This window comes from Typopeltis vanoorti, chromosome 22 (genome assembly GCF_054136105.1).
Source record: "Typopeltis vanoorti isolate ZY-2024b chromosome 22, IOZ_Tvanoo_1.0, whole genome shotgun sequence".
In the NCBI taxonomy this organism is placed as follows: Eukaryota; Metazoa; Arthropoda; class Arachnida; order Uropygi; family Thelyphonidae; genus Typopeltis; species Typopeltis vanoorti.
In genome coordinates this window covers 2,870,634-2,892,152 of record NC_143570.1, presented here as the reverse complement: position 1 = coordinate 2,892,152, position 21,519 = coordinate 2,870,634, and the positions used below count along the sequence as shown (strand labels likewise).

Genomic DNA, 21,519 nt, shown 5'->3' with positions numbered 1-21,519 from the left:
AATCTTGTTTCCAAGTGAACAAGATTCCGATCTTTCAAGATGAATTTAAGGCTAAGGCATAAGAATATTAAATAAAAATATTCAGTATGCATCAAACAAATAACTATTAAAGCAGTTCTTTATTTTCACAACTCCTACATCATAACTACATCTTCTTTAGATGGCATGTGCTAAAGTTGAAGACTCTTGAATATTCTTGAAATATCAAGAATCTCTCACTTGAAACCTGACTTGCACTTGACTGTAATCTCTCGACATGTAACTTCCATCTGTTAATGTTTGCTTTGAAGAGAAATTCAAAGTTCATTATTATTCTTCAGTGGCAACATGATTTGCAGCCACAGACTCACCAGTCATGGGGAGATTGTTGAATGCATAGTGACTGACTCATAATAGTCAATCCACCCACAACTGCCAGGTGTTGGTTACTTTTCATCTTTCTTTAGATCTTCATACAAATCTTTTATCTTTTCTAGTATGACTGCCCCAGTCAAGGCATGTTCTGATGCTCAATCCATACAGAAAATGGAAAGCATCCTTTCCATTTTCTCAATTGCACAACATTGATATTTCGACGATTGGTCTTTCTTCACATTCTTATTTTCACTTAGTTTCCTATGTTTTTTCTCTTGCCAAATATCTTACTCAGAGGGTGCAGAAATTTTTTTTACAGATACAGACAATACTGTATAGACCAATAAGGCAGTAAGGACAAAATGGACACAGAGCCACTAAACAGTGGGCAGAAGTAATGAAATCGCAAACAACAAAGTAACCTGTACTTCATATTGTCTGCCATTCAAGAAGATTACTCTCATATTTATTTTTGAATACTATAGCTACTCCTTCTTTTTCGTGATTGTTACTGCCTAAACATAACATCTTGTTTGTCAAGTGGCTTGGGTAGAACTGGTTATACACCTAAAAGTGAACTGCTGTGTTTATTTATAAATGCCAAGAGTATCATAAATAAAGGAGACAAAACTGTTTCACTGATTGAGTATATTCACCCCAAAACTGTTGGAATAAGTGAAACATGGTTGATGACATCCTAACAGGAATAGAAATGAATATCAGTGTCTTTCGTCCGCACGGTTAGCCTAGTGGCTATGTGCTTTGCAACCATATGCCTGGGAAAGGAGTGTCCTGGGTTCAATTCCCGTCACGATGTGAGAAGCTTAAGGACCTTTCCCAGACATAGCCAAGTTAGTCAGTATTGGGCGTGAACAGCAGGGTTTTTCTCCCCAGTTTATCTGGGATTTTTCCTCCCACAAGCAGGCAAACTGGCCCTGTGAACACATGCAGCTACAGTAGGTCTAACACGTAAAAAGGAGAAGAAGACAGTGTTTTTCAAGAGGATAGAAAGGACAAGAAGGGAGGAAGAGTGCTGCTGATGACAGCAGGGGAATTATGTCCATATAAGAGAGACATGAAGGAGAGAGATAGTGGCAATGGTTTTGAGGTAGTGAGGTGGAGGTCGACAGGAAGAGATATTTAATTGGATGTTACTATAGCCCAGGGAATGTGGAGCGTGATGACAAAGAAATGTATAAGCAACTTGGGTAAGTGAACAATGTAAAGGTGATTATGATGGGCGATTTTAATTATAGAGGTATATTGTAATGAAGAAATAGCATTTGGGAATAAGGAAAATGAATTTCTTGAGAAACAACTATCTCAGACAGTATGCAAAGGAGAGCACATCAAGATTGAGAATTTTAGATCTGATCATTTCACCAGAGGATGTGATTGTGAGTGGGATTTTGTACTTCCCTCTAGTTGGTGAGAGTGATCATGAAATTATCACCTGAGTGGTGGCTGGCCATATGAAGACTTCTGTGAGGAGATATATATGTGGAATTACATGCCTGGTAATAATAACAAACTTAGGACAGTCTGGAGCTATAGCATGGAATGAGGAGTTGAATAGTAAGGAAATAAATGCTGCTTGGGAACTGACAAGGAAATACATACAGCATCAATGTGTGAATGTCTACAAAGGTCAAAAGGCTGAATAAATTAGGTGTGAAATGGATGAATGAGAAGAATCGAGCATGAAATCTGGAAGAAGAAGAAGGCACCATGAAGGCAGCATAAAATGAATAATGGTAATAATGAGTTACACAAAGCAGGCCAGAAGAGTGACTCAGTTGGTAAGAACAACAAAAGTGCAGTATGAGCACAAATTAGTAAATCAGGCCAAGAAAAATCCTCGTGAGTTTTTTGATATGTTGGAAGTAGAAAGAAGAATGATTATTGTAAGATGATGTTAATGGATGAAAGTGGGGATTGGTAACTGCTTCAGAGGACAAAGTCAAGGTATTCAGTGAGCAGTTCATCAGTTATTTCATCCTCAGTGAAATTGGAAACTCACGTTTAGAGAATGAAATGAGAGAAGACTTACTGGTGAACGAGCAAGGGATATATGAAGAGTTAAGTAAGCTAGATATTGATAAGGCAATAAGACTTGATGATATATCACCATGTTTCATGGATTTAGTATCAGCCTTGGCCTACCTGTTTAACAAGTCCCAAAGAAGTGGAAGGAAGGCAAAATTGTTCCACTTCACAGAGGTGGTGATAGGGCTAAGGCAACAAATTATAGGTCAATCTGTATATTTGGAATTTCAGTTAATGTATGGAGAGGTGAGCAGATAAGATACAAAAGTGGGTTGATAACAATAGTGGTATTCTTTGTGCTTTTCAGCATGGATTTGTTAAAGGGAGATCCTGTTTTACCAACTTGCTTCTTATGTACTATAACAAAGTGATGAATGCATTGGACAAGGGGAGATGCATATACATTAGTATACTTAGATTTTTGCAAAAGTTTTCAATGGATTGCCACACCACAAGTTGGTCACTAAACCGATACAGATAGGATTGGATAACAGACTATTGAGTTGGATAGGTGACTGGCTATCAGCAGGTTGTGAATGGGGGGGGGGCACTATCTTGAGAGAGATAAGTCACTAGTGGTGTGCCACAGGGATCTGTTTTGGAACCATTCTTGTTTAATTTGTATATTAATGATATTGGGATAGGCTTCACTGGTGATATACAGCTGTTTGCAAATGATGCAAAACTAGAAAAAATGATGAGGAATCAATCAGATGTTGTGGCCTTGCATTAGGACCTGAATAGATTGTATGTATGAGTGGGTAACAGTATGGAACTGTTAATTCGATGATGCAAAGTATATGCCTGGTGGAGAAATTTTAGAGGAAAATGAGGAGATAAGAATCTGAAGTGCAGAGGTCACATTGAGCAAGTTGTGAAGGCATAACATCAGTTATGGCAATAATGCAGAGGACCCTAACTAGTAGAAAAAAAAAAATTCTGGTTCTATTGTATAAGACCTTTGTCAGGCCTTGTATGGATTATTGTGCACAGACTTGGTCCCCTGTTTTTCATGGTGATGGGGGTAAATGGTCTTTGAGATGTGGGATACGAAAACAGATTGAAGGAATGCAGTTTGCAAAGTCTTGTGAATAGGAGGAGGAGAGGGGATATAATTGAGACATTCAAGTTGGTAAAGAGTTATCAGATTAATGTGGAAGAAATTTTTCATAGAATGGAAGGAACTAGAACAAGGGAACATCCCTGGAAGTTGTATATGGAGGGTGTGTAAAAATCTTGTATAGAAGGATTCTTGTACAAAAAATCCTTACATACCGATTTTACTGGAGAACAAAAATCTATATATTGATTAGCAAATTTTTTAATGTTTATGTGAATAAACATTAAATAGAATAAAAATAAGATCGGGCCGACTGAACGAATTGAAGTAGGTAATGAAGAATGTCAGAATAACAAGAATGATTCTTCAATAGCTTCAACATCCAAAGGTAACAGTCAATCTGAGACCTACCTCATCTCAAGCATCAAAATAGTTAATAATCAAGGCAAATCAGAAAAAGAATTAAGGGAGGGTAATCAAAAGGCAGTAGAAGTAAATTTATCATAGCCTTAAAACTTACCAAGAATGGCAAAGCTGCAGGAGTGGATGGTATACTCCCTGAGTTCCTAAAATATCTTGGTCAATATGGCCAAACATGGCTGGCTGCCCTTTTCTCAGAAATCATCATGACTGGTAAACTACCAAAGCTGTAGCAGGAAGCCAAAATAATTGCCATGCCCAAACCAAGGAAAGATCCAAACGATGTGAAAAACCTGCGACCTATCTCCTTGCTTTGCTCAAAATCTAGAAAACCCCTCTGGTCCATGGACGAACTCTCTTCAGCTGCACTGCCATCAATATCTGACATATGGAGAGAACACTGGTCCAACAATCTATTAACAAACGGCTTCCTGGTAGAAGATCCCTGTGCTCTGCATCCTGGTTTTGATCTTCCTAGGAAGATTTGGTCATCAATAAACAGGATCAGAACTAGTCAGGGCAGATGTGGCTACCTTCTACATAAATGGGGGCTGTCAGAGCACCCTTATTGTGATTGTTCTCCCGTGGCTCAGATGATTACTCATATTATGTACGACTGCCCAAGGCGCCAATTTCACGGTGGTGGCCTACAGGACATCTACAAAGTGACAGATGAGGCCTTGAATTGGCTTTCCAGCCTGGTCCTAGACCTGTAATTGGTGTGGCAGTGGTTATGGAGGAAACAGAAGATCACGATCCCATCTCACCACGAAGACGTTATTCTCGTAGTCACTCTCTTAGTCCTCGTCATGGTATCAACAGAACTCCTCCTCATGTTAGAAGATGATGATGTAATGTGAAATGAGCCCCCTCTAATGGATCAAGTTTTCTCACACACACAAGACACAACTGCTCTCTAATTAAACTAGGATACAGCTACATTTGTGTTGTGAGAACATGCAGCCTTGTCATACTTGTTACAGTAGGATGATAATTGTCCCTGGCTTGATTATGATAAGTTACTTTTGCTTTATTTTTAAAAAAAAAAAAGAAATGAAAAAAAAAGGAAAGACTTAGAAAGCTAGTTGTGCCTTTTATGTAATGAACTTTTATATGTTAAGATTTTCATCATTTGTTGCTGGAAATTGTGATTGTACTTTTCACTTACCGGTTTCATGTAGCCATAAGCATAAATAAATAAATAAAGTAGAAGTAAACATCATTGAGAAGCCTAAGAGATACAGAAGTTCCTGTTACAAATCAAGGTGGAACAGGCACAGAAAACATGAAGTCGATGTACAATCTCAGCGGCAATTTAATTATGCCATCTTCACCAGTTTTCTTTTCATGCTTAGAAAAGCTATAAGTGGATTGTTAGGTTGGAATTTAGCTATTGTTATAAAGGCTGCACACTTACTGACTGATTGTGCAAGTTTTATTGAGTGAATTTAATGGAGAATTAAGTAGGTGCAAAACTTTCAAAGATAGTAAGGAAAATAGGTATAATCATGAGAATACAGCACATAGTGAAACGAGGTACAGTTTAGGGAAGATCAAAGAGAAGATCAAAAGGAAAGAAATAAACAAGTTTGTAGTCAATTCTCCTCCAGAATATATGCAGGCATGAGGTTTAAAAAATTTTCTTAAAAACATTTTTTTGGGGGAGAGTAAACTTATGTAAAATCTTGTATAGAAGGATTCTTGTACAAAAAATCCTTATATACCAATTTTACTGGAGAACGAAAATCCATACAAATTACTTGTACTTAATTAGCAAATTTTTTAATGTTTATGTGATATGGAAATATTTTTAGAGTGAACTGTTAAAACATGTAACCACCAAAATATTGTATAACATCAAAGAACAAAGAAAGTTAAGTAAAAATTAAATTGTAACAAAGATATATCCCAGACGGATTAAGATATGACCTAAGGCAATCACTATCGCAAAGGTCAAGTATGTACAGGGTTTTCCGCATTAATGCAGCAACCTAAAAGGGCGCTGTGTGAAGACCCATGAAATACCCAAGGGAATAAAATCTTAACAGGACCCAAGGTTGAGGGAGCAATATAAAAGGGAGAGACCTCGAGGGCAAAAAGGTCACAAAAGGGAGGTCTTGGTATTCATCGTCAGAAGGTGATTCTTGTCATGGTTCGTTGTTGTTGCAGATTTTTCGAAAGCTGTGGAAGAAGTCAGTCGTCTTCTGGTAGATAGCCACATCGATGTTCGAGAATGTCATACCGATTCAAGGTCGGTGACCTACATTCCACCCAACAGACGCCTGAAGTGCAAGATAACTCATTTGAGTTTTGAAGAAAGTCAGTTCCGGATTATCAGCCGCCAAGTTTCCTGACAATCTAAGAAAAAAGAAGTGACCTCGTCGATCTCGGAGAAAGGTACCCGTGTGTGTAGCCAAGATTGGAATGTAAAGGAGGAGAGTGATTTCAAGAATCTACTAGTGTGGACCAGACAACTATATACAAAGTAAGGTCTAATATATTGTATTTTATTAGGAGCATAAATTGTTTATTAGTAAGCCTGTCTATTGTTTAGCATGTGTAAGTTGGCTCTGTGAAAATTAGTACCTTAGACACGTTATTTAAGAGAGAATTGTTAACTTAGGAGGATTACTTATAATTCCAAGCATATTTTGCTGTAGAGGTATAGAGCCTGAATCAACTTGTGTACTTAGTGTTAACTTTTATTGTACATTCATTTAGCATGAATAAATTGTTTTGTTTGTCAAATAATTTCCTGATTCCTGCATACCAATGCACTGCTCATAAAATCGAATCTGTGTGACCTAGAGTGTTAAGTAGTCAAGACTGAAAATTAGTAATTTTGCGTTGCTGGATTTAGTAATAAGTATATCAGAGGAAAATTCCGTGTTTTGCTGAGGGTTTTTCTTTGGAAGGATATTCAATTCCTATCTACGAATTCTGATGGTGCAGTCAATATAAATAAATAAATTTTCATAATTCTATATAGAAAGATGCCAGTAGTTCAGACAAAGAAATTGGCTCCAGCCAGAGGCAATTTCTTAGTTCTAAAGTTTCGTGCACGTGAAGAAGCATAAGTGTGCGGCCTTGAGACAAGGGGGGATTAAAGTTGAATGAGAGGATTAAAAATATTGGCTGGTAGAGAGCATCGCCTAACATTGTGCTGAATGCAGATACATTGAATGTGTTTAAAGCATGGTTTGATGGGCTTTGTGTGGAGCAGTGTTTGCCTTCTGAGATGAATCTTTTAACTCTATGGAGGTGTAGTGTTATTAATAATAATAACAATAATATTTCTATACATCAGGAATTGATTTCCTATTCTGCTGTTTAGGTCTCCAATAAGAATCTTTTTTTTATGCTATCTGCCATCTCTAATGACTCAAAAAAATTCTTTTGCTTCTTTCCTGCTAGAAATGTTCTTGGGACCATAGGCATAAATAAGTCTTACTTTGCAATGTCACATTTTGAAATTTATCCACATCACTCTATTTGAAATTGACTTCCATTAAAAATTTATCTTCAAGTTTAGTGTTGAATAATACTAGCTGCCTTACAAATTATTCATTCATCATCATCATCAAATTCCTGCTATGTACCCTCAAGGGGTGTACAGGATATGATAGTACTACATGAAAAAAATTACATCATTATTAATTTCCTATTTACAATTTTCCTCCAAATCAGTCTGTCACTTGTCAAGACTCCAACATTATCAGATCTTATATTTCTATCGTCTAAGGCACTTTGTACCGTATCAATCCACCTATATCTTGGTCTTCCTCTGGGTCGTTTTGCTGCCAACCTGGCAGAGAACACTTGTTTTGCTAATCTTTCCTTGCCCATTCTGTTTAAGTGACCATACCACCTGAGATTAGCTCTGCTAACGCATTCCTGGATGCTGACAATGTCAAGTTCTTTCCTAATATTCTCGTTTTTAATATGATATTGCCATTGATGCCATCTGTTCACGCCTATAATCTTTCTCAGGACTCTCATATCTGTGGTCTCTAGTCTTTGGTCAAGTGTTTTACTTCTGACCCAGCTCTCAGATCCATAAGTTAAAACTGGTTTGAACACTGTCTTGTATACAGCTAATTTAGTGTTCCAACTAATTTCTCTCTTATTCCATATGAATTTATTCAATTGACTTCCTGCCATACCAGTTTTGCTGATTCTGTTGTCTATTTCTATATTTAATTTACCATCTTCAGTAAAAATCGTGCCTAAATAGCTGAAATGTTTTACTTGTTCCACAGGTTCTCCATTCACAACGCAGTTGACATTTTCGATGATTCTGCCTATTTTCATTGTCTTTGTCTTTTTATTGCTGACCTTCATACCATATCTATTACAACAGTTATTCAATTTAGTCAGAGAATCTTGCAGACTTGTAGCGGATTTATTTAGAAGTATAACATCATCCGCATAAAGCAAAGAGCTGACATTAACATCTCCAATTTTGATATCATTTTTAATACCACTTTCCTTCATAATGTGATCCATATAGATAATGAATAACAGAGGGGATAATGTACATCCTTGTCTCACACTAGATTTAACATTAAACCATCTTCCTGTACTTCCTTCAATTCTAAACTGCTGACTTACAACTCAAATAAAGACTAAGTGTTGCTTGATATAATTCCCCATTGACACCATATAACTGTAGCGTGTTGAATAGCTTCTCTCTTGGCACCTTGTCATATGCCTTTTCCAAATCGACAAAACTTTCATACAGATCTTTGTTATATTCACATGCTTTCTCACTATTTGTCGTAAAGTGAAGATCTGATCCTGACAGCCTGTATTTGACCTGAATATAGCTTGTTCTTTACCAAGCTTTTCTTCCACAATTCTTCTCAACCGTTTCTCAAGTATACTTGCATAGATCTTGCCAGGAACACTCAGTAGGGAAATACCTCTGTAATTCTCACATGCAGTTTTATTTCCCTTTTTATATATGGTTACTATGAGAGCTCTACTCCAATCAGCGGGAATTTGTCCCTCTGTCCAGGCCTTCTGAACTATGCAGTGCAGCCACTGTAAGACTCTCACACCACCATACTTCAGCATTTCTGGTCGAATATCATCTACTCCTGCTGCCTTTCCACATTTCAAGCCTTTGATGGCTTTTTCTACTTCAAGTATGGATATGTATTCCTGACTGCATGCCTGGGTCAGTGTTTTTAACCACTGTGCTGTCATCACTGCTTGTTTCATTTAGCAGTTTTTCAAAGTAATTACTCCATACTTCAAGGATATCTTTTTCTCCCGTTTTCATGTCACCTTTATCATCTCTAACTCCTTTTACAGCACACTTTCCTCAATTCCTAACAACAACCTCCAGAATATTTTGCCACCTTCTTGATATTTATTTTCTATATTCTTGCCAAAGTCCTCCCATGACTTTTGCTTAGCTAGTTTTACACAGTGTTTAGCATTCTTGCATTTGTCTCTATATTCTCTAAGAGCACAAGCTGACTTATTTGACAGGAACTTTTGATATGCTTTCTTCTTTTCCTTCACTGCCTCTTTAACTTCCTGTGTCCACCAGGGAGTTCTGATTTTTTTATCCTTACAGACGACCTCACCACATGCCTCTCTGGCAGAATTAATCAATGTTTTCTTCAGAGTTTGCCACTGAATCTCCAAGGTTTGATTCCTGTTCTCAAACTTTTTCATTTTTTCTTCAATAATCTTGGTGTATTTTAGTCTACAGTTCACATCTGAGAGCTGCTTAACTTTTATTCGCTTTAAAACTTTCTTACATGTTATTCTTTTCAATATTAAATTCAATTTTATCCTGCTCAAGACTAAATAGTGATCACTTCTAATTTCAAATCCTCTGTACACTCTGGTGTCCTGCACCAGAGAGAAAACATCACTATCAACAATAACATAGTCAATGAGACTTTTCTTATTCCTAGCCTTTTCTCTCCATGTGAATTTGTGCACATTTTTATGTTGGAACATGGTGTTAGTAATAACCAGTCCATGTCCTTGAGCAGAAATCCAACAGATATTTGCCATTATTATTAGCTTTGCTCTTTTCTCCAAATTTTCCAAAAATATTTTTGTATGTCGTTTCTTTATAAATAATATTCAGTGCCCACTATAAAACATTTTTTATGCATATTACCTGGTCTGCCAAGGACGAAGTACTCCATCATCTGGGCCACCTATTAAGATAACACGCTTCAATCTCTTAAAGTTCTTCTTGTACTCTGAAATATAAAATAATATTTGTTATATCACTTTCAATGTTAACATAAAAATGCTTCATATTATAAATTACCATATCATTTATTCTCTATTCCTCTCTATTCTTCTAGGATATTCAATTTAAGAATACATTGCGTTTGAAATCAGATTAGGAAATACATCCCATTTTAGAATGAAACATACTAATATGTACGTTCCTGTTGTCACATATGGCCTATACTTCTATGGCAAACAACAGGAATGGTTTGTTATAGTATAATGAATTTATTTTAGCATAGCACTATACCTAAAGGTCTTTGGCCAAGCCTTTTCATTAGTGAGTAAGCGAGTGAGTTTGTTATAACAATATATGCTATAGCAAGAATCGATTATACAGGGTGTTCGGGATAAATTTGACATATTTATAATTAATTATATTTTTCCGTAAGTTACATGTATTAACACACACTTCTCTTCATTTAAAAGTTTGGACCCTTCTTCATTCATATACAAGATGTCAGAAAGGATAGATAGCTGGAACCCACCTGAATCATGGAAGAGAATAACTTGTATCATGATGATTCGTGCCCGCCATCAAAATAAGGATATTACGACTGCTGCCCAATGCTCCCTGAATACAGTAAAAACAATCAGGCATGAACTAGAGACTTGCAATGGTGACTACGAGGATGTAGCAAGAAGAAAGATCCCTAGCAGACGATCTGATTGCGTTCGTACAGCAGAATTCCTCGCAAATCTGCAGGAACAGGTGTTGAAGAACCCTGGCATTGGAATTCGGGCTTTGTTCGTGGAGTTGCTAACTGTAGTCAAGCCCTGGATAACAAGGGTAGCCAATGGTAGGCCGTATGTATGGCAGCAGGATTCGGCCCCTTGCCACACCTCTGGGAAAAGTCAAAAATGGTTGTCTGAAAATTTCTACGACTTCACCAGTCCAAATGTTTGGCCTCCAAACTCCCCAGACCTTAACCCCATGGATTATTTTGTATGGGGCGCAGTTGAAAAAGACACCAATCGCACTTCCAGTAATACAAAAGCCCAGTTAATGGATAAAATTAAAACAGTTTTTGCGGCCCTTCCCAGGGAGACTGTAGCATCAGCTTGTTCGAGGTTCCGAAGCAGAATTGAAGCTGTGATCGATGCTAATGGTGGTTATTTTGAGTAAATCTTGTTGATAGTATTGTAATTAACTCTGCCTGTAATGTTTTTTTGTCAATTCATTAAATTTAATAGATACAAATAAGATTTTCTTTTTCCTTACGAAACTGTCAAATTTATCCCGAACACCCTGTATAAGGCAAACATATATCCGCAAAGTGAACTACAATATTTACATATTGTCGGTGGCATGCAAAGAACTTACAGACTATGAAAGAGGTGTTATCATATGATGTAATATCAATGACTTATCCATTTGTAATGGACAGCTCACTGATCTGGCATCATCCAAAATCACTGCAGGCAACATTATCAATCAATGGAAATATGAGGGTGTCACCTCAGCCAAGAAATGCACAAAAAAGAAGAAACAGGAAACAAAAACCCAAAGGGATTACTAGATACTTATAAGGATGGTAACAAAATCTTTGCAATATGATGCGAAAATAATAAACATGGAGTTCAAGCAATCTCTCTGAACTCCAACTGATCACTATTCTGATGTGCAGTATTCTGTTCACCATCAGAATACAATAAATCCTCAAGTTATGGTTAATTCATTCAAAAGGTTTCTGTGCAAGTTAAAAAACCATAAGTCAAATGGTGCTGAGAAAATGAAAGTTTATTCAGTATTATATAAAGTATATAAATATAAAAGAATATATAACTGTAAGAAAACTAATACAAACAGTATTACATATTCATTACAAATATGTAATAATGGATGTGTAATCTGTATTACTGCAGCTTTTTTTTTTGTTGTTGTAAATCAGTTTATAGTATGCAATAGTATATTGGGTTTTCTCATGTATAAGCATAAGACTTATCAGCATTCATTGTTGCATATCTTCGATCAAAATTGTCCATTTTTCTTCTATTTATGGAAGTGATCATGGATGCAATGGCTGAATTTTTCATATGCTGCATAATGCAAGCCTTTTCTTTTATAATAGTTCTAACAGTCAATTCATTCAATTTGTAAGCATATACAATGCCTTTGACCTTATTAACTTTTTTTTATGTTGTTCAATAATTTCTACTTTTAGTCTTCATAGTTATAATATGCCTCTTTTTTCCACTGTGAATACACGTATTTTTATCACTTTTACATTTCTCAGACATATTTAGGGTTTTTATTTTGTTTACAATAAGTACCTACCTAAAGGTTCACTAGCAAGACACAAGTTGTACACAAGGCAGAAGCAAACAAAATGCAATGACATTATCAGATATACATCAGCATGCTAGGAAAGTCATCTATTATACTAAAATAGAGGGTGTTATGGATCTAGCCATGTTTTATAGTCAAATATAGAAATAAACTTAAAACAAGATTAGAAAATTAGCAGAGCACATATGAAAATATAGATAAGAACCAACATTTTGGAACAGCTGTCAATGAAACCCAATTTAAGCACATAATAAATGTGCTTATATACATGCCAGAGTTTGTCTTTTAAGTAGTGTAAACACCAAGGCAACTACAATGCCAAAGGTTAATCTTTAAAAGTACATGTGGCATGACTATAAACAATAAATTACACAATAACCACAGTAAAGTACTATCTGTACTTTAATGAAATGAAAGCACAGATATTTCTTACTGAAAATAACAGTACATGATCAGTGCATAGAAACAAGCAAATCAAAGAAATGGGAATACAAGGTACATATCTCAGGTATGTACCTTGTATTATTTATTATTTTAATTAAATAATATTTATTAAAAATATTATTTATTAATAATATTACTAATAAATAATATGTCAGATTACATTCACAAGGTATCTGGTAAATGCCAGCTAATGATAGAGGTGATAGTTTATCTTTTGTAGATAGCAATAGATGAGAAATTTTGATAAAAATATGTGGTGAGATGATACTTCTTCAAAATTCTACCAATCGATTCAGAGATGCCAGAAATATAAGGGATTGGAACCCTGAAGTCTGTTAAAGAATTCTGAGGTGTTGGAACATAGGAGTCGATTATCTGCTGGATTTGATTAGGGTTGTAATCATTAAATTCCATTAGCGTTTTGATAGTGAGAAGTTCTTGTTGTAAGTATGAGGGAGAGGAGCACACATTATGTGCTCTATTAAAGACTTGATAACACCAATTTTTTGAGAGGTGATGAGCAGACTTTTGATGAATGTATCTACCAGTAGACGTAGGTTTTTGATAAACACTGGTTGATAAATTACTGGAGGCTGTGCATGTAAGAAATATATGCAAGAATGGTAAATTACCAGCCTTTTCTTTTTCCATGGTGAATTGAATGTGTGGGTGAAGGCTATTGATCTGTTGCAGGAAAGTGATAAGTTCATTTTCAGAATGAGCCAAACAGCAAAGACATCATCAACATAATGAAACCTATGAGAGGGTTGGGGATGAATGGATGAGAACAAGATATCTTCCAGATGGTTCAAAAAATAGTTTGCCAAAGGTGGCGACAGATGGTAACCCATGGCAGTGCCTTCAACTTCTCTATAGAGCTTGTTTTTCCAGCTGAAATATCCTGATTCTATAACAAATTCAAAAATCTTTGCAATATCAGGAGGATAATCATCATATAGTAAATTAGCAGTGTTAGATAATGAAATGTTGTTAAAAAGGGAAACAGTGTCAAAGCTGACTAACAAATATGACTCTTGTATTTGAATATCCTTGATTTTCTCAAGAAAATGTGTGGAATTCTTGATGAATGATCTGGATTGTCCAATATGGGCAGTTAATAAACGTGACAGAAATTTAGCAATTCTATAGGTAGGAGAGTCAATACAATTCACGATGGGTCTTACTGGATAACCTTCTTTATGAATTTTTGGGAGAGTCATATAAACAAGGAGTTCACTTCCAATACTTTGGACAAGTTGCACACTCATTTTGGAAGAACTCCTCATTTATATAGCCTCCCAAAAATTTTTGAAAGGGAAGCATGCCATTTTACACTTTATCTTTAAAATACTAACATGACAGTAAAACCAAAATAAATATAGTGCCACTGTGGTTAAAACAAAAAAACAAAAACAACTTCCACAAAAAATTCCCCATAAAATGTAAAAATGTAAAAGATCTTACAAAAAAAATTTTTTTTTTCTTACACATTCAAATCATTCATATCCTAACTAGAATTCCTAACAATCCTCTCCACTCACATATCTCATCTTATCTAAGTTTCATCTAGTTGAATGCCCTCACCTCAGGCATTTACAATCTTGTGTACTTTGATGCTATAGCAATACCAAGCGAAAGACCTGAGATTTCTTCTCCTTCTCATAGTCAGACTATTATTTCCGTTCTCCAGATCCAGATACTTGTAATCTTGTTACAAAAATCATCCATGTTGGAATGAATGATTTCATTCACCACTCTGTTCAAAATTCCCACCCTATACCCAAGCCATGGTTTCCAAAATGTGCCATAGTGGTCCAAGTAAATAAAACAGCTTATCACAAGCAGCTTGAGACAAAAACTCTAACTTGATTTACAACCTACTCAATCTCTATCTAGAAAGACCTCTGAGATTTCTTCTTCTTCTCCTTTTCATTGTCATACTATTGTTTCCATTCTCCAGATCCAGATACTTGTAATCTTGTTACAAAAATCATCCATGTCTGAATGAATGATTTCATTCAATAATCAACTATTCAGTAATCACCAATATGGATTTTGCCAATCAAGATCGACAGCAGATCTCCTTGCCTACATCACCCATCTCTGAACTAATCCATGGTAAGGTTTAGAGAAACCTCTGTTGATACGCTTGATATTTCCAAAGCATTTGAAGGTTGTGGCATTGACAGCTTCTAAGTAATTTGCCATCTTATAGATTGCCTTTCTCCCTTTATAATTGGATTGTCAGCTTTTTTATTCTGGATACTCACTATGTGTAATGGTGGAAGGTGCTTTTTCTCTGCTTCCAAAACATAGTTTTCCCTATTTTCTCACAAAAAAAAAAAAAAAAAAAACTTAGTTCATCTCCACATACCTTTCAAAACATTCAACTCAACAGTCGTGACTAGATCGCTCTCTCTCCTCCAACGACTCTTACTCCTAGTCTTTCCTGGCATATCACATCACTTCTATAACATCCTCAGCTTCCAAAACTTGGCATCCTTTTCAGCTAAAGACATTACTTAGTCTATACAAATGCCAAATCTGCTCAAGCTTGGACTACTGCTCTCACATTGAGATGGTGCACCTAAAACCTCTAACAATTCTTGATGCTACTGTTCATAAGAAAGCAGTTTGGATGACTGATGATTCCTTCCCCCTTCTTACCATACTGCAATACAAATTTAGTATAAACGTTTTCATTAAAAAAAAAAGGCAAAAATTATGAAAATACAGGAAAAAACAGAAACATTGGCCATTCTCAGCAAACAAGTAAAACAAAATAGGCTAGCGCTAGCCTTAGCTGTTGGGTAGAAGGTCTGAGAATTAAAGTTTCCCAAATCTTGGGAAGTTTTGGTTCTGAAACAGTCTGATTTCAGATTAGGCTGTGTTTTTTTAAATCTGCTGCTGATTCTAAAAAGAGTCTTTCAAGTTTGTATTTTGCAAGATATCCAAGGCATGGTCAGCTACATCTGACTAACCATAGTTGTGATAGCAGATGTATTTTTTTGCATTCATCTAGGCAATGTCAGCAGATCTCCGAGTTTGACCATAATATAAGTTACAAAAACAAGGAACCTTGTTAACACAATGGAACAGAGAGGGAAGGAAGTGACCTTAGGAGATTTAATGATTTTTATGGTGCAAAGACATCAAAGGTCATACTACGCCAGGACACAGGTCACAGCAGTACATATGGTAAACAGTTAATAAGACAATCACACATTCCTGCCCTTGGTGGGATTTGAACCTGCAGCCACTTGGCTGGAGAGTGGATAAGCTAACTGCTAGGCCAACTAGGCTGGCTCCTTAGGAGAGCAGAGAAGGGAAGGCAGTTTCAAATGGAGCTTGAAAGTAGCCAGAGATTTCTTTAAAGCTTTGGCCATTTTTTCTGAAGTGCCCCAGATATAGAGATTAGTAATGGCATTACTGTAGTCTGTATGTTGAGAAGGATGTGAGGAGATGGAAGCTCTGTTGACAAGGGTTTTGATGACATAATATTGTTGAGAAATCAGTCAAATCATAAAAAAAAAAAAACAGCCTAATCTTAATAAATATGGTTGTGGTTAACTTCCCAAGATTTGGGAAACTTCAATTCCTAGACCAACAACACCCATAGAGGGCATCTTTCATAGGACTTTAGGCTCTAAATAGTCTAATTTCTTCTATTTAATGTGTGTGTGAGATTACAATTTTAATATTGTATTCCTGAAGATGGCTCTGTGACAGAGATGAAATATTGCAATAACTAAACCTGCTGTTTAATTATTTCTCTTTGTACTGTTATTTGTTCCATTAAATTTTACTACAAGTGTAAACCAGCACTTAAGCCTAAATACATGTTTACACACATAAGGTCTTGATGCTATCTGGGACTGCAGGATGATGTGTGCACTGTGAAACAGTTTGTTTTTGCTCTGCTAAAATTAATAAAACAAAATATAGGAATCAGTATCAATGGTATAAAATACAACAATCTTAGATATGCTAATGATACCATTCTAATTGCAGAAAACAAACAAATTAATCAAATTATTGCACCTACTAACTGAAGATGGTAAAGATTTTGGCCTACACTTAAATGCCAAAAAAGAACAAATTTATGAGAATCTCAAAAATAAATAAATAAATAAAAAAATAGATCTGAGCCAGAAATATTCACAAACTGAGCATACAACAGAATACAAATATTTAGGTACCTACTTTACTGCAGATGGATAACAAGATAAAGAAATAAAAATAAGAACCACCATAGCTAAAGATTCCTTCTGGAAAAATAAAGATCTGTTCAGAAGTTCTGTGGGAAGAGAATGATAAGAACATTAGTTTTGCCAGTTTTCACATATGGAAGTGAGACTTGGGTATTCAAGTAGAGAGTAAGGTAACAGACCTTTGAAATGTGGTGCTACAGAAGAGCCCTGAAAATCTCATAGACAGAGAACATGACAAATGCAGAGGTACTACAGAGAATGGAAACACAGAAATCTTTATTGCAGGAAATGACCTAGAGAAAGATGATACTAGCAGGACAGAGGACACTAACAGTTTTAGAAGGAAAGATTATGGGAAGAGGATCAAGAGGTAAAAAAAGGAGGACATGGTTTGATGATATAAGATCATGAACAGGATCATGTGACTATGCTGAAACAAAAAAAAGAGCTGCCAATAGAAAGGACTGGAAGGACATGGTGCTGCACCCTTGCACTGAGGAAGCTACACAAAGAAGGAGAAGAAAATTAATAAATTAACAAATTAGGAGATCAATAAAATTATAATAGCCATCAGGTTCCCAAAACCATCCTATGCCTCATATCTGAACAAAATATAAGTCTCTTCCTAGTTAACTAACTTGAATCCTTAAGCAACTCATTTCTGTTGTTATCAGCTTAATACAAACTATCTAATTACAAAACTTTTTATATAATAAAAGAGTTTTGTTAGTTTAAGACAAATTTTCACATTGCACCAACTAGCAGAGCTCCGCTGGGAAGACCATAAAGAACTATATTGTTGTTTTGTGGACTTTAAACAAGCTTTCGATAACATCAATAGAGAAATCCTTCTTAAAGTTCTACTAGAAAAAGCAATAGACAAATATATAATACAGTTTCTGATAAAATATTACTCTAAGACAAATGCAATAATTAAAAAGGATAAAATCACAACAGAACCCATAGAGATCCAAAAAGGAGTAATGCAAGGATGCCCATTATCCCGATGACTATTCAACATATATCTAGACGAAGTTGTAAAGAAGGCAATAGACAATGAGCCTGGAATCAATGTCAATGGTTTAAACATAAATAATATCAAAAATGCAGATGATCTCGTCCTTATTGCAAGAACCCCAAATGAACTAAAAAGGTTGATAAACAAGCTAAACGAAACCTGTAAAACATATGACATGACAATAAATATACAAAAGACAAAAGTGATGAAAATAGGGAGGAACAGAACTACTATCTCAGCCACCCTAAACAGAGAACAAATAGAACAAGTAGACAACTTCATGTACCTTGGATCAAAACTAACAGAAACAATAGATGAACTCAAAACAATCAGACACAGAATTCTTGTTGAGAGGCTTATACGCTGGTTAGACATAATAACTAATATTTAAGGAATTGACAGCGTATACTGGAAATATAGATTAAATAAACTTTAATATACACTTTCCGATATTTCGGCGAACGTTACGTTGCCATCTTCTTGGGAACTTACTAAAAGGACACGTGCACACAAGTACTAATACAACAAATGAGACTGAGGCTAGGACGCTAGCGTTTTCCTAAAGTCCTGATGGTGCCCCCTGGCGGGCTATATTGGTAGTTCTTGGCCTTTGGGCTGAAGTTCTTTTGATAAAAGTTTCCCAAATTTGGGGCAGTTTCATGCATCCAAATTTGTTGAGGTTTGGCATGTTCCTAAGGGCCGAGGCTGATTCCATGAATAGTCTTTCATACTTGAACTTGCTGCGGTGTATTACTGTGGCTTTCTTCCATCTTATTCTGTGGCGAGTATCCAGAGCGTGGTCTGCAAGCCCAGAGTGGCTGTACTGGTGGAATCGGATGTAATCCTTGTGTTCTGAGATTCTGATATTTGCTGTCCTGCCTGTTTGGCCAAAGTAGGACAGTTTACAGCTGCAAGGGACCTGGTATACACCAGGTAGGTCTAGGGGAAGTGGTTGGTCTTTGGTAGAGCGGATAAGGGATGCCAGTTTTCTATGTGGTCTGTAACAAGTGGTCAAGTCATGTTTTTTTAAGATTTTATTGATTTTTTCTGAGGTGCCTCTGATGTAGGGAATAGTGATGGATTTAGAGTAATCTTTTTTGTGAGGGGGAGGGGGTGGTGGGTTGTGGATAACTGGGTTAAGTATTTTTTGGATTTTTTGGAGGGGGTAGCCGTTGGCTGAGAAAGTGTCACGGATGTGATTTAGTTCAGAGGTTAGGGCTTGATCATTAGAACAGATTATTTTTGCCCTGTTGAATAATGTTTTAATAACTCCATATTGTTGTGAGGGGGGGGGGTGGGATTGTTGGTGGATGTATCTGCCTGTATGGGTGGGTTTTCTATAAACTGAGAAAACCAAGGTTCCATCAGGTTGGCGGGTGACTAGTGTGTCTAGGAAGGGGAGGTTATTGTTTTCCTCTTTTTCCAGGGTGAATTTGATTCTAGGGTGTTGGTTGTTCAAGTGTGTTAGGAAGGAGAGGAGTGAATCCGGGCCATGTGGCCAAATAGCGAAAACATCATCAACATAGCGAAGCCATATGGTAGGTTTTTGTGGGGCTGAGTTTAAGGCTTTCTCTTCAAACATCTCCATGAAAAAGTTGGCCAAGGGTGGGGAAAGTGGTGAACCCATGGCTGTCCCCGCTATCTGTTTGTAGAATTTTTCCTGCCAAACGAAATAGCCTGAGTTCATTGTAAACTGAAATAGGGCTGATATTCCTCCCGATATCTCAGCCCTATTTCAGTTTACAATGAACTCAGGCTATTTCGTTTGGCAGGAAAAATTCTACAAACAGATAGAGGGGACAGCCATGGGTTCACCACTTTCCCCACCCTTGGCCAACTTTTTCATGGAGATGTTTGAAGAGAAAGCCTTAAACTCAGCCCCACAAAAACCTACCATATGGCTTCGCTATGTTGATGATGTTTTCGCTATTTGGCCACATCGCCCGGATTCACTCCTCTCCTTCCTAACACACTTGAACAACCAACACCCTAGAATCAAATTCACCCTGGAAAAAGAGGAAAACAATAACCTCCCCTTCCTAGACACACTAGTCACCCGCCAACCTGATGGAACCTTGGTTTTCTCAGTTTATAGAAAACCCACCCATACAGGCAGATACATCCACCAACAATCCCACCCCCACCCCCTCACAACAATATGGAGTTATTAAAACATTATTCAACAGGGCAAAAATAATCTGTTCTAATGATCAAGCCCTAACCTCTGAACTAAATCACATCCGTGACACTTTCTCAGCCAACGGCTACCCCCTCCAAAAAATCCAAAAAATACTTAACCCAGTTATCCACAACCCACCACCCCCTCCCCCTCACAAAAAAGATTACTCTAAATCCATCACTATTCCCTACATCAGAGGCACCTCAGAAAAAATCAATAAAATCTTAAAAAAACATGACTTGACCACTTGTTACAGACCACATAGAAAACTGGCATCCCTTATCCGCTCTACCAAAGACCAACCACTTCCCCTAGACCTACCTGGTGTATACCAGGTCCCTTGCAGCTGTAAACTGTCCTACTTTGGCCAAACAGGCAGGACAGCAAATATCAGAATCTCAGAACACAAGGATTACATCCGATTCCACCAGTACAGCCACTCTGGGCTTGCAGACCACGCTCTGGATACTCGCCACAGAATAAGATGGAAGAAAGCCACAGTAATACACCGCAGCAAGTTCAAGTATGAAAGACTATTCATGGAATCAGCCTCGGCCCTTAGGAACATGCCAAACCTCAACAAATTTGGATGCATGAAACTGCCCCAAATTTGGGAAACTTTTATCAAAAGAACTTCAGCCCAAAGGCCAAGAACTACCAATATAGCCCGCCAGGGGGCACCATCAGGACTTTAGGAAAACGCTAGCGTCCTAGCCTCAGTCTCATTTGTTGTATTAGTACTTGTGTGCACGTGTCCTTTTAGTAAGTTCCCAAGAAGATGGCAACGTAACGTTCGCCGAAATATCGGAAAGTGTATATTAAAGTTTATTTAATCTATATTTCCAGTATACGCTGTCAATTCCTTAAATATTAGTTATCAAACACAGAATAGCGATAGGATGGACCACCATGGGAAAATTACAGAAAATCTGGAAAACAAACAAGATATCTAAACAAGCCAAAATCAAATTATATGAAGCAATAATTATACCAACGGTCATCTATGGAGCAGAAGCGTGGACAGTTAAAAAAAGAGAGGAGAAAAAACTGCTGGCATTTGAAATGAAATGCTTAAGAAAAATAAATAGAACAAGTTGAATAGAAAAGAAAACAAACATCACAGTCAGACAAGAACTATTGTATAAAAAGACAATAATAGAAAAAATTAGAAAACAACTGAGATGGTTTGGCCACGCTGTACACATGGACGCAGGCAGACTGCCTAACGTCCTAATC

General features: G+C 36.7%; 1 protein-coding gene across 1 annotated transcript in view; it reads right to left on the bottom strand.

Moving 5' to 3' along the window:
- The window catches only part of Ppt2 (palmitoyl-protein thioesterase 2), an 88,347-nt gene that overhangs the window by 13,678 nt on the left and 53,150 nt on the right, over positions 1–21,519 (bottom strand). Inside the window, exon 7 of the mRNA XM_090412331.1 lies at positions 10,023–10,107. Within this exon, the coding sequence (XP_090268457.1) occupies positions 10,023–10,107 (85 nt within the window). The remainder of the gene's footprint in view (positions 1–10,022; positions 10,108–21,519) is intronic.